The sequence below is a fragment of the Pseudorca crassidens genome, chromosome 1 (genome assembly GCF_039906515.1).
Source record: "Pseudorca crassidens isolate mPseCra1 chromosome 1, mPseCra1.hap1, whole genome shotgun sequence".
In the NCBI taxonomy this organism is placed as follows: Eukaryota; Metazoa; Chordata; class Mammalia; order Artiodactyla; family Delphinidae; genus Pseudorca; species Pseudorca crassidens.
The window spans coordinates 62007635-62021718 of NC_090296.1; the positions used below are offsets into that span (position 1 = coordinate 62007635).

The 14084-nt window shown below is 37.6% G+C and overlaps 1 protein-coding gene across 1 annotated transcript in view; it reads left to right on the plus strand.

Annotated features, from left to right (window-relative positions):
* The first annotated feature begins 11465 nt into the window (after positions 1–11465).
* SLC25A21 (solute carrier family 25 member 21) overlaps positions 11466–14084 on the plus strand; it is a 511705-nt gene continuing 509086 nt past the window's right edge. Inside the window, exon 1 of the mRNA XM_067737301.1 lies at positions 11466–11596. Within this exon, the coding sequence (XP_067593402.1) occupies positions 11527–11596 (70 nt within the window). The 5' untranslated portion in view covers positions 11466–11526. The remainder of the gene's footprint in view (positions 11597–14084) is intronic.

A 14084-nucleotide genomic window follows, 5' to 3' on the forward strand; every position in this document is an offset into this window, starting at 1 on the left:
ATAATAAAGATTAGAGCAGAGATAAATAAAATAGAATACAAAAACAATTTAAAAAATCAACGAAGCCAAAGTTGATTTTTTTAAAGATCAACAAAATTGATAAGCCCTTACGTAGGCTAAGAAAAAAAAAAGACTCACAATTAAATTAGAAATGAAATAGGAGACATTATCATTGATGTCACAGAATTTAAAAGGACCACAAGAGACAACCAGAAACGATTATATGCCAACAAAATGTATAACCTAGAAGAAGTTGACAAATTCCTAGAAACACACAACCTACCCAGACTGAATTATGAAGAAATAAAAAAATCTGAACAGACCTATAACTAGTAAGAAGATTGAAGCAGTAATCAAAAACCTCCCAACAAAGAAAAGTTCTAGACCAGATGGCTTCACTGGAGAATTCTACTAAACATTTAAGAATTAACACCAATCCTCCTCAGACTTCCAAAGAATTGAAGAGGAAAGCACACTTTCAAACTCATCCTATGAGGCCAGCATACTTTGATACCAAAACCAGACAAAGACACAAAAAGAGAAAACTACAGACCAACATCCCTGATGAACAATGATGAAAAAATCCTCAACAGAATACTCCCAAATTGAATCCAACAGCACACTAAAATGATTATCTACCATCACCAAGTGGTATTTTTACCTGGAATGCAAGGATTCTTCAACATACAGAAATCAATCAATATAATATACTACATTAACAAAACAAAGGACAAAAACCACATAACCATCTCAATTGAAACAGAAAGAATTTGACAAAACTCAACACTCTTTCATGAAACAGGGACTTTCCTCATGTTCCAGAGGGTAAAACTCCATGCTCCCAATGCAGGGGGCCCAGGTTTGATCCCTGGTCAGGGAACTAGATCCCACATGCATGCCACAACTAAGAGTCCGCATGCCACAACTAAGAATTCCACATGCTGCAACTAAGAAGCCCACATGCCCCAACTAAGAAGCCCACATGCCCCAAAAAAGAAGCCTGCATGCTGCCACTAAGAAGTCCGCATGCCACAACTAAAGATCCCACATGCTGTAACGAAGATCCCGCATGCCACAACTAAGACCCAGCGCAGCCAAAATTAATTAATTAGTATTTTTTTAAAAAAAAGACTCAACAAAACTAAGAATAGAAGGAAACTATCTCAACATAATAAAAAGCCTATAGCAAACATCATGCTCAGTGGTGAAAGTCTGAAAGCTTTTCCCCTAATATCAGGAACAAGGCAAGGATGCCCACTCTCACCATTACTATTCAACATAAAACAGGATTCCTAGTCAGATCAATCAGGCAAGAAAAACTAATAAAAGACATCCAAATTGGAAATAAAGAAGTAAAATTAGCGCTCTTTGCAGATGATATTATTTTATACTTTGAAAATCCTAAAGGTTCCACAATTAAGCTACTACAGCTAATAAACAATTTCAGCAAGGTTTTAGGATATAAAAAGCAATGCACAGAAATCAGTTATGTTTCTATACACTAACAATGACCAACCTGAAAAGGAAATTAAGAAAATGATTGCACTTACTATAGCATGAAAAAGGATAAAATAATTAGCAATAAACTTAGGTAAGGAAGTGAAAGACTTGTACACTGAAAACTATAAAACATTTGTAAAAGAAATCAAAGAAGGTACAAATAAATGGAAAGACATTCATGCTTGTAAATTGGAAGACAATATTTTTAAAATGTCCATACTACCCAAAGTGATCTACAGATTCAGTGCAATCCCTATCAGAATCTCAATGGCATTTTGTACAGAAGTAGAAAAAAAATCCTAAAATTCATATGGAGCCACAAAACCCTCTGAATAGCTGAAGCAGTATTGAGAAAGAACAAAGTGGAGGCCTCACACTTCCTGAATTCAAAACATACTACAGACAGCTGTAATTAAGTGGCATTTTCCATGTCTCTTCACATAGTCTTCCCTCTGTGCATGTCCGCCTGTGTCTAAATTTCCCCTTTTTATAAGGATACATCATATTGGACTAGGGTCACCCTAATGACCTCATTTTAATTTGATTACTCTGTAAATACCCTATTTCCAAATAGGTCATATTCTGAGGTACTGGGGATTAGAACTTCAACTCATCTTTTTTAGAGGACACAATTCAACCCATATCAATAACTTGAGAAACATGAAAATGAAAACACAACATACAAGGTTATGGGATGCAACAAAAGCAGTGCTCAGAGAGAAATTCATAGCTGTAGATGACTATATTAAAAAAGAAGACATCTCAAATCAATAGCTTAACTTTTACACTTTAAGGAATTACAAAATGGAGAAAACAACCAGCAGAAGGAAAGAAATAAGATTACAGCTGAGATGAATGAAATAGAGAATAGGGGAAAAAATAAAATTAGCTAAACCAAAAGTTGGTTCTTCAAAAATGTTTTAAAATTTTCAAAACTTTAGCTATATTGACTAAGAAAAAAGAGAGAAGATGTTAATAAAATGAGAACTGAAAGTGGGGACGTTACTACTGGCCTTACAGGAGTTGAAAGAATTATAAGAGAATATTATGTACAGTTGTGTGCCAACAAATTAAATAATTTAGATGAAATGGAGACATTCCTCAAAATACACATTACCCAAACTTACTCTAGAATAGAAAATCTCAACAGACCTACAAGTAAAGAGATTGAATCAGTAATTAAAACCATTCCAATAAAAACAAGTTCAAGACCAGATGGCTTCACAGATGAATTCTACCAAACATTTAAAGAATTAACATTGATTCTCCTCAAACTTTTTCAAAAAATAGGAGGAAATACTTCCTAATACATTCTATGAGACCAGCATTTCCCTGCTACCAAAGCTAGAAGAAGATATCACAAGAAAACTACAGACCAATATCCCTTACAATGCAAATATACTAGCAAACCAAATTCAAAAGCACATTAAAAGGATTACACTCCATGAACAAGTGAGATTTATCTCACTTTTGAGGAATAAAAAGGTGTTTGACATAATAGAATCAATCCATGTAGTACATCATATTAATGTAACAAAGGAAAAATACCTACATGATTATCTCAATAGATGTAGAAAAAGCATTTGACAAAATTCAACCTCCTTTCATGTTAAAACACTGAGCAAAATAGGAATAGAAGGAAACTTCCTTAATATGATAAAAAGCATTTATGAAATATCCACAGGTAACATCATGTTTAATGTCAGGAACAAGACAAGAACACCTAATTTCATCACTGCTATTCAGCATTGTACTGGAAGTCCTAGAGAGAGCAATTATTCAAGAAAGAAATAAAAGGCCTCCAAACTGGAAGAGAAGTAAAACTATCCCTATTTGCAAAGGAAATGATTCTATGTAGAAAAAAATCACAAAGAATCCACAAAAAAATTAATACATAAATTCAGCAGAGTTACAGGTTACAAGATCAATATACAAAAATCAGTTGTGTTTCCATATACCAGCAATGAATTATCCAAAAGGAAATTTTTAAAAATTCACTTACTACAGCATCCAAAGTAATAAAATACCTAGTAATAAATTTAACCAAGGAAGTGAAAGGTTTGTGTACTAAAAACTACAAAGCAAGTTGAAAGAAATTAAAGATAATAAAATGGAAAGGCAGTCCATATTCATAGATTAGAAGACTTAATATTGTTAATATTGTTAAGATGGTACTACTGTGCAAAGTGACCTGCAGCTTCAGTCCAATCCCTATCAAAATTCCAGTGGCCTTTCTTGCATAAATCAACAAGCTGATCCTCAAGTTCATATGGAATTGCAAGGGCCCCCAAATAGTCAAGACAATATTGAAAAAGAAAAGCTGGAAAACTTACATGTTCTGATTTCAAAGTTTTCAAAGCTATATTAAACAAAATAGTGAGGTACAGGCTTAAGGATAGACATATTGATCAACGAGAGAGCCCAGAAAGAAACTCAAGTATCTATGGCCAATTGATCTTCGACAAGAGTCCCAGGGCCATTCAGTGGGAAAAGAATAGACTATTCAGCTTTTGGATTTCATGAAAATTAAAAACTTGTGCATCAAAGGACATTATCAAGAAAATAAAGAATGGAAGAAACATTTGCAAATCATATATCTGATAGAGTTTAATATCCAGAATGTACAAAGAACTCTTACAGCTCAATAGCAAAAAGACAAACAACCCAGTTAAAAAATGAGCAATGAATGGGCTTTAATAGGCATTTTTCCAAAGAAGATATACAAATGGCCAACAAGCACGTGAAAAAGATGGCTAACTTCATTGGTCATTGAGGAAATGCAAATCAAAGCCACGATGTGATACCACTTCACATCCTCAAACCAACAGTGATGGCTATAATTTTCTTTTAAATGGAAAATAACAAGTTTGAGGAGGAATGCAGAGGCACAGGAAGCTTTGTAAATTGCTGTGGAAGTGTAAAATGGTAAAGCCACTGTGGAAAACAGTTGGTAGTTCCAGTAATTCCACTTCTATGTATATACCTAAGAGAAATGAGACTTGTACACAAATGTTTATAGCAGCATTATTCATAATAGCCTAAAGGTGGAAACAATCCAAATGTCTATCAACAAATAAATGGATAAACAAAATAAGCAACATACAATGGAATATTATTCAGTCATAAAAAGAAATAGAGTACTGATACATCCTACAACTTGGATGCATTTCTAAAATATGGTGCTAAGTGAAAGAAGTCAGACATGAATGTTTACATATTGTATGATTTTTATATGAAACTTTTATATGAAACATTCAGAATAGGCCAATCCATAGAGACAGAAAGTATATCAGTGGTTGCCAGAAGCTGGGAAAGGGGTAAATGAGGAGTGATTACTTAAAGGGTGTGAGGTGTTCTTCTGGAATGACTATGATTCATACAATGAATTAATATTTATTACATGCCTACTATGTGCCAGGCAGTATTACAGTCACTTTTTCATGGACTTTACATTCAGAAGGAGGAAAAGACTAAGAATAAACAAAAAATACAGAATATATCTAGGTGCTGAAAATTGTAATGAAGAAAAATAAATCAGGCTAGATAAAGTGTGAAAAGTTTAAGGAGAAGTACAATTTTACACAGGTAAAGCCTGCCTGTCAAAGTAATATTTGTGTTGATGGCCTGAAAGAAGTGAAGAAGCAAGTCATGGGAATGTCTAGGAAAAGAACCTTCCTGGCATAAGGAAAAGCAAAATGCAAAGAGGGGGAGCATGCTTGGGAATGTTCAAAGGAATGCCCCCCAAAATTAGTGTGACAAGAGCAGGGTGAAAGAGAAAAGGATTAGGAAAAGAGTCTGAGGACGTAGCCCTAAGCCAAATTACATAGGATCTTTTGGGCTATGGCTAAGACATTGGATTCTATTCTAAGGATGACAGGAAACCACTGGATGGTTTAGAACAGGTGACTAATATCTGAAATATGCTTTAAAAGGATCACTCTGGCTACTGTAACCACAATATTCAATTCAATTTATGGGAAATATCCCAGACATCAATGCCTAGATTATCAGTTCTGAAGTCAGGAAATGTCAGGCTTTCCCACCCAACTCTTCCCCTAAATAGTTTGGTATTAGCCAAGGCCCTCAATCTCTTCACATCTCAATCTCCTGAAATGTCAAATAAGAAATCGATTAAAGTCTCTTCCAGATCTGTCATTCCATGATTGTCAAAAGTTAAAATAGGCTTCACTATTATATTAGTTCTTTTACTTAAACCAGTGATTCTCAACTAAGGGCATTTTTGCCCTGCAGGGGACATCTGGCTATGTCTGGAGACATTTTTGGTTGTCACAAATGGGGAAGGAGTTGCTACTGGCAGCTAGTGGGTAGAGACTAGGGATGCTGCTAAATATCCTGCATTAAACAGGACACCCTCCTATAACAAAGAATTATCTGGCCCACAATGTCAATGGTGCTGTTGTCTAGAAACCCTGACTTGATAAATAGAAAATTCACACTATTTACACATAATAAAATTTATGGCACTGAAGTTAGTATTTTTCTAACTTCAGGTGTATAAAGTTCCTGATACATATTATCAAGTCATTGTTTATGAAAGTCCTTTGACTTTACCACAAGCTATTTACTCTGAATAATTGTACATCTTTTCTGTATGGGTAGAAAAGCTGAAATAAAGATTAGACCATAAAAACAATATAGCTAGTGATTCAGAAATAGGCCTCCTAAATTATATATACTTAGGTTCAAATAATATCTCAAATATTCAGTGTGACTTCAGGCAAAAGTTACTTAACCTCTGTGCCAGAATTTCCTCATTTGTAAGATGAGAATAAGAATATCTCTATGATATTATGAATGAGATAATGGGTAATGAAATTCTTAGCCCAGTGCCTTGCATAAGTAAGCATTACATGAATATTGTAGTTATTACAATTTGCAAGGCAGGCTGAATGTGGCCTGAAGGTTGCAGATTGCTCTTCACTTTTCTATAATCTCTGATTTCCCTCTGCCCTATTCTCTTTTTAAAATATTTATTTATTTTATTTATTTGGTTGCACCGGGTCTTGGTTGTGGCAGGCGTGCTTCTTAGTTGTGGCAGGTGTGCTCCTTAGTTGCGGCAGATGGGCTCCTTAGTTGCGGCTCACTGGCTCCTTAGTTGTGGCATGCATGTGGGATCTAACTCCCTGACTGGGGATCGAACCTGGGCCCCTGCATTGGGAGCGCGGAGTCTTAACCACTTTGCCACCAGGAAGGTCCCTGCCCTATTCTCTTAGTTTGGTTTTTCTAATCTGCTGTGAACCAAGATATTAGATATCCACCCTATCAACCTTTTTAGAATTGGGTCTAAAATTAGTTCCAAGTGAACCTGGGAAGCTCCTAGGAGGAAAGTGCATGGATTTCTGCATGTTGACAGCTCAGAGGTCTTAACTCCTAGATTCACAGTTACATCTCAAATAACAGAACTCTGTAATATAAATGGCCTCTAAGTGTTGTTCTTATATCACAATAATATATTGAAAAAAGCTTCCCAAGTAATTATTTTGTCCATACTGCCCAGTTAAAGTCCCTTGAAACTTAGAAGTGCTCTGTTAGGTGATAGGATAATCTAATGCATCAGAACCTAAGACCTGTCCTAAATGATATGATGCCTTGGTATCTGTAAGTTATAAATCACTGAGAGCTTAGAGCAGTGATACTCAGACCCACAGATTTTAAAGCACATAAGAGTCTTTCATTTGCAAACAGCATTTCTTTAATACCTCTAATACTTCTGCATAAGAATATTCTAGAATAATAGGTCTTTTGAATAGTTCAAGAGTTATAATCTCTTCTATTGGTCAAGATTTCTTAATCTGGTATCCACAGGCAACTCTTCCCAACTTCCCACCGTATTCCATGGATGGGCTCCATGTATGCTAAATTCTGCATTTGTGTGTCTGTGTGTATACAGATAGTGTTTTTTTAAAAATGTTTTAGTGAATAATCTTTTTTTAAAAAAATTATTTATTTATTTTTGGCTGTGTTGCGTCTTCGTTGCTGCATGCGGGCTTTCTCTAGTTGTGGCGAGTGGGGGCCCCTCTTCGATGCGGTGCGCGGGCTTCTCATTGTGGTGGCTTCTCTTGTTGTGAAGCATGGACTCTAGGCACGTGGGCTTCAGTAGTTGTGGCACGTGGGCTCAGTAGTTGTGGCTCGCAGGCTCTAGAGCACAGGCTTAGTAGTTGTGGTGCATGGGCTTAGTTGCTCTGCGGCATGGGGGATCTTCCTGGTCCAGGGCTCAAACCCATGTCCGCTGCATTGGCAGGCAGATTCTTAACCACTGCACCACCAGGGAAGCCCTAGAGAGTGCGTTTTGACTTCTAAAGAAGAGAGTCTCTAGCCTACAATGGCTATGTATCTTTCAGGGAATGGTATTTTAAAATGTGACTCCCAGTTATAGTACATTGAGTACCATGGGATTATATAGCATTTTCCAGTTAGAAACTGATGAAGATAAACTTTAGACTTGAGGAAAACAAAATCTTTGAAAATGAGCAAATACTATAATTTAAAGGTACAGCTCTTTGTTCCTAAACCTTTTCCCAAACCGTGGTTGACACTGCTAGTTGTTTCCCAATATGTTTTTCCCTTTTTCCATAATGGTATATATATTTTTTATGGACACATTGTCACCCGGCAAAATACTACCTTTCCCACCTCCCTTGTACCTAGGTTTAGCCCTAGTGGCCAAGTTCTAACCAATGAGATTTATGTAATTTCCAGGGCTTTCTTTACCCTTCTTACCTTCCTTCCTCTCTGCTGGCCCGAGCTTTATTTGTGGCTTACAATTGTGTCATTACATGAGGGGGAAATAAAGTTCTATCTTGTTTAAGTCACTATTATTTTGGTCTTGAACAGTAGCTGATCCAGTGGCCCAATACAAAAACTTTATTCCAAAAAGACATTAAAGAAATTGTCAGATACTTAAGTTCAGTAAGTATTTTAAGGTTCCCAAAGGTTTAGTTTCTAGTCACTTTGCAAACTGATAAATCAATAATTTAATTATGTAGTTCTCAACCAAGATCAGCTAAATACAGTAAATCAATAATTTAAAAATATCAGCTTGATACTTCAGCAGTTTTGCTCTAATATCAGGACATTATAGCATTATGTAAAATAATAATAGAAAGAGTAATGTGATGGATTGTGTCTAAGGAATCTGAACTAGTAGCTCAAGTAAATTTTACTTCTCCCAGTGCTAAACCTCCCAGCATTCCAATACTGGCCATGGGCAAATTTGGCTGCAGGTAAGAGCTATGCCCCATAATCAGAGCTCTTAGCACAGTGTGTACTTGTTGACTGTGGATTGACAATGGCTGACTCCCAAGCTCCAGAATGTTCTTATACCTAGGCCCTATCTCCTCAGCTAATCTGGAGATTGAGGACTAGACTATCTGTAATATCAGGCCTTGCTTTTTTTAACTCAAAGAAATCTGTTCTAGTGCAGAGAGGTTAAAAAGAGGTAGCAATTTTCTAACAGCGTATTTGGAAAGATGTCTGGGAGAGACTTCTGACTGAATCTGTAGGGATCCTGAGAGATTGAGGTCTTAGTGAGACCACAAACTTGCACCCACCTCCTCAGGTTAAGATATTCAGAGATTGGGGGCTTCCCTGGTGGCTCAGTGGTTGAGAGTCCGCCTGCCGATGCAGGGGACACAGGTTCGTGCCCCGGTCCGGGAGGATCCCACATGCCGCGGAGCGGCTGGGCCCGTGAGCCATGGCCACTGAGCCTGCGCGTCTGGAGGCTGTGCTCTGCAACAGGAGAGGCCACAACAGTGAGAGGCCCGCATACCAGAAAAAAAAAAAAAAATTCAGAGATTAAGATATTTATGAAAAAAAAAGATATTCATGGAAATAATGGATGATGTCAAAAGGCTGTCTTTAAATCTTGACCTGGAAGTATTATTGTATTTCCTGAAATAATCTAGGGAAGGCAAAAATTTACGGACATTGCAACATGGTATGATCTCTTCCATTAGATTATATGCTCCAAGGGGGGATTTTAACTGTTACATTGCCAGCTCTTAATGCTGACACTCAGTAAACTCTCAATGAATGAATGTAGAATTTGGTTCAGTGTGTGCCTTGGGGTTTAATAGTATTTAATAATCCAACAAATTTCTTTAACTTTAAAAAATTCTCTACTTACATATGAGTAAATGAAGTTAATTTTGGTAGCATTTAATTATTTTAGGTTTCAGTGTGACTGAATGTAATTTGGCCTGTGGTTAATATTTAAATCTATAATCCCACGGCTATTAGAAGAGGGAATCCTGGCTATACCATTAACTTATGGTGTGATCTTTGGAAACTTAGTTTCTTCGGTGGAAAATTAGGGAAACATTTTCTATGAGCTCTGAAATTCTGATTTTAGTGCTTAGTATATAATAGGTTCTAGTATTTTTTGAATGAATAAGTGATTTTATATTGTACTCAAGACCTCATATTTAATTAGTAAAAGACTGAAACATAGCTCAAAAGCTTTTACTATATCTAAATAGCAAAAATTTCTTGAAACTATTTCTTGGTAAACATTTCAAACTTAGTAATTTTAATCAAATATGAGAAAATTTGTTTTTGCGTACCTGATCACGTAAGTAGCAAGTCTCTCCAATTCCTCACTTTAAATAATTTTGCCAGTCAGATTATCATTACCAGCTTTTAATAGCTCAGCCTAAGAAATTAAAACAAAGTATAAAACCAATTATTGTATTTTGTACATTTAATTGGAAATCATATATATTAAGTTGAACCTTATTACATATTGCTGATATAATTGCCTTCAAAAATGGCAATTTTATATGGTTCACACTGAATATGTTTAGTATTAAATACTGTGTTTAAGAAATATGACAATAAGGGTTCCAAAGCGTCTCATTCTCCCTTTTACTCCTATCATTTCCTGCCTGTTAGGGGTGTGGCAGGTATTTTTCTAAAATTTGAGAACCTTGTGTCCCTCCTACAGAGTTTTTGCAACTTGTGGTTTAAAAATAGTATAAACTAGTATTTTTGTTTTGCTAACTATCCTAAAGGGCTAGTATGAATAAGTAAACGTTTTACAGAGAATATATTAGTAGTTACTTAATGTTCCTTGATTATTTGGGTCAGTGGTTCGCAAACTTTAACATTCATAACAACCACTGGAGAACTTATTAAAACACAGGTTTCTGAGCCCTATATCCAGAGATTATGATTCAGTAGGTCAGGGCTGGAACATGAATTTACTTTTCTTACAAACGCACACATTACGCTGATGCCCACGGACGTGGGGAATAGATAGAAGAGACTTATTTGTAATAAGGCCTTCCTTTTTTTGGTCTTTCAGTAAATAAAACTCAAGTTGATGAGGTATGAGATATATTGCCTTAAGCCAAAACCATTTCTTAGAAAAGTACTATATACAGTAGCTCAATTGTAAGATACCTGTAAATTGGATTTATTTTGACTTAGTTGCTATAGCCCACAATTTCGGGACAGCTAACTCCAAGGAATTTATTCACCTGTCCCTTCTTTAGAACTGCACTGTGCTCTGGCTTTCCAGAGGGCAAGGGTCGCCTGGACCCTGACGCTGGAGTTCTAGGCCAGGATCACTTTTTTACTTGCGTTATCAGAGGCAGAGCAGCCAGCTGGACAAACTCTGCAGAAGGCTCCTGATAGGGAAACCCGTGGGCGCCAATCTAGGAGACCAAACCGACCTGCGGCGGTCGACCAACCCAATTCCATCCGCGGGTCTTTTCTCCTTCAGGGTCCCTCCCGGAGCCCAGGGAGCAAAGCGGGGTCGAGAAGGAGCACCTGAAGCAGCGCAACAAGCAGGTCCCGACCCGCCGGAGATCACGCGTTGAGTCTGTGGCCCAAACCGCCCGCCGCCTCCGAGCAGTCGCCGGATTGCCGCCCCACAGGGAGCCACTTGGCCCAAGGACTAACCCAGCCCCGGCACTCTCGCTCAGGAGAGGCTCTGCAGGCCGGCATTCAGGCTGGCGAGCTCGCCCACGCATCTCAGCCCAAGCAGTGGTCGTCTGGCTTGCGAAGATGTCGGCCAAGCCCGCTGTCGGCTTCGTGAACGAGGCTTCTCAGCAGATCCTGGCCGGTGGTTCCGCTGGTAAGGCCGCCCCGCCGGGGGCTAGTCGTTTTTCCCTTCGCGTGTTCCGAAAACGTTTCTCAGACAAGTCTCCCCACCGACGTTTTGCCTTTTTCCTCTGCCTTCCGCGCTCCCGGGGCAGAGCCTGCCGAGCCCGAGCCCGCGGAGCGCGCGAGCAAAGGAGGCCGGGAGCGGGCAGCGGGCGGCGGGCGGCGGGTGTCGGGTGTCGGGTGTCCCGTGTCCCAGGTCAGGTCGCCGCGGCGCCCGCGCTGGCCGCTCTCGGGTTACCCACCTTCTGTGTTCCTAGCCTGTAAGGCAAGGCAGGCAGCCCCAAGGCCTGCGACTTGGAGGAGGCCTTTTTGCCTGGCTGGCTATTTTATTTGAAATGATCCAGTTGGCGTCAGACTTAGTTGACTTAGTTGTGCTATCAGTTGTAGCCTCTTCTTTCCCCGGCTAACTCAGATCTTATGTAATTCCTACCTCCCTCGTTAAAGTATGTTACCTCAGGACTCCACAGGTTTTCTTATTGCATGCAGTGCTAGCTTGCTTGCAGCTATTCGTGCCTTAGTAAGCATATTAAAATTAAATGAATATATTAACACATGTAAACACCTTTGATATGATAGGTTCACATTAATTTATGGAGAGTTATGCTGTGGGGGAAAAAACCTTTAGGAAGAAATCTGTTATAACTAATCATGGAAATAATGACTAAGTGGCTAGAGAAAGTTACCCACGGGATTATGTTATGTGAACGTATTTTAAAGATATTTTAAAATATAAATTATGAGTTGATTGAAAATTTAATCTTACATACTGTGATGCATTTTTTATTATGAATATATAAAATAATTACTATAATTCACTCATCACCATAAAACATTTTTATAAATGTAACTATTCTCTTAATAAATTATTATGGTAACACTAGTAAATCATATTAAGATGACTAGATGTCTAATGTTTAACTTTGACTAGTAAATTTTATTCTCAAACAAATTTGGACAAATTATGACTAGTTATCATCATGTCACAAACTCCTTGCTTCTAGGAGTACCACAAGCAGCCAGATATATCACTTAACAATCTCTACACTTTCCTAAAGATGACATCTCATTAATACGGCAATCAAGGCATTCATTTCTTATATGTAATTGTGCTATGTCTATTTGTTGTTATGATGTCAGTGACGCCACTTTCTACTTTTTTAGTTGTTTCCCAGTAGTGATGATGAATTTGCACCAATTTATACACCATTTTGGTCAAATTTCCACAATGTCCAAGACTCTGCCAGCTGTCCCTGACTTGGCTTGATTCAGAGTCCATGACCCTGATCAAATAAAACTCAGCTGGCCCAGTAGGGAAATGAAGCTAATTGATGAACATCCTAACCTATGACTAGTGATTCATAAGTATCTGTATATTGGCTTGGATGATCATTCTGGGTATTAGACACAGCTAAACTCAAGGGATGTTAAAAGTAGATCAAACTCTAATCCTACTTACACTGTTTTGTTGGATGATACATATTTGGCATAAATATAATGTGTTTTTCCATCATGTTCTTACAATTGTAACTAATATGAATGAAAATCAGTACATTTATAAGATAAATTAAACATAGCATAGTTGACTTACATATTTAGTACTATGAAGTTACAATTGATAAATGATGAGAGTAATTTATACTTTCATCATAGTGAAAAAGAGTCATTTTTTTCCCCACTTGGCCAATAACATTTCATAAAACTTTATATTTATTGGGCTTTTATAAGACAGGCTAATCATGTTACATATACTACGTCAAGGGCCAAAAATAAATTAATATACGAGAGGCAGAATTTTAATAAAAACAAAATACACTTGAATTGCTAACACTGAAGTTCTGATTACTGATATTGTCATCAAATGCAACACCAGTGTGTGTATGTACTATATGACCTTTCAATGGTAAAGGTTAGAAATACTTTCTATGACTGTACAGCAGAAGCTAACACAACATTGTAAAGCAACTATACTCCAATAAAAAGTAGTAAAAAATACATTCTAGCTTTCTTAAGGGTAAAAAAAAAAAAAAGAAGCTGGAGAGGTTTACTGGAGAAATACTAGGGTATCTCATGGAATTCAAAGTCTGAAATGCATTCCTGAGAACTGACTATAATCAGGAGCCGGAGCACTGAGGGGATCTCAGGAAGTGAACTCTTGCCATTTCTTACTTCTTCCCTTGGCCAAATGGTTAAGCATTTCCAAGGCAGCAAGGTGGTGGTTAATAACTGGGTCCCAAGTAATACTTCTATAGCCATTAGGATGGCTTGTCATACTTCTATAGATTTGCCCAGTGAGGAGTAAACATGACCAAATGGATTCAGACAGTTAATTACTTACACAGACAGCAAAAGCAAGTCATTGTGGTGTCGGTTCCCTGTGCCCCTTGTTCTGTAGACAACACAGAACTGAAGAAGCCAGATGACAGATGGTAAGAGTGATGGGTCATTCTGTTGTTGAGGAG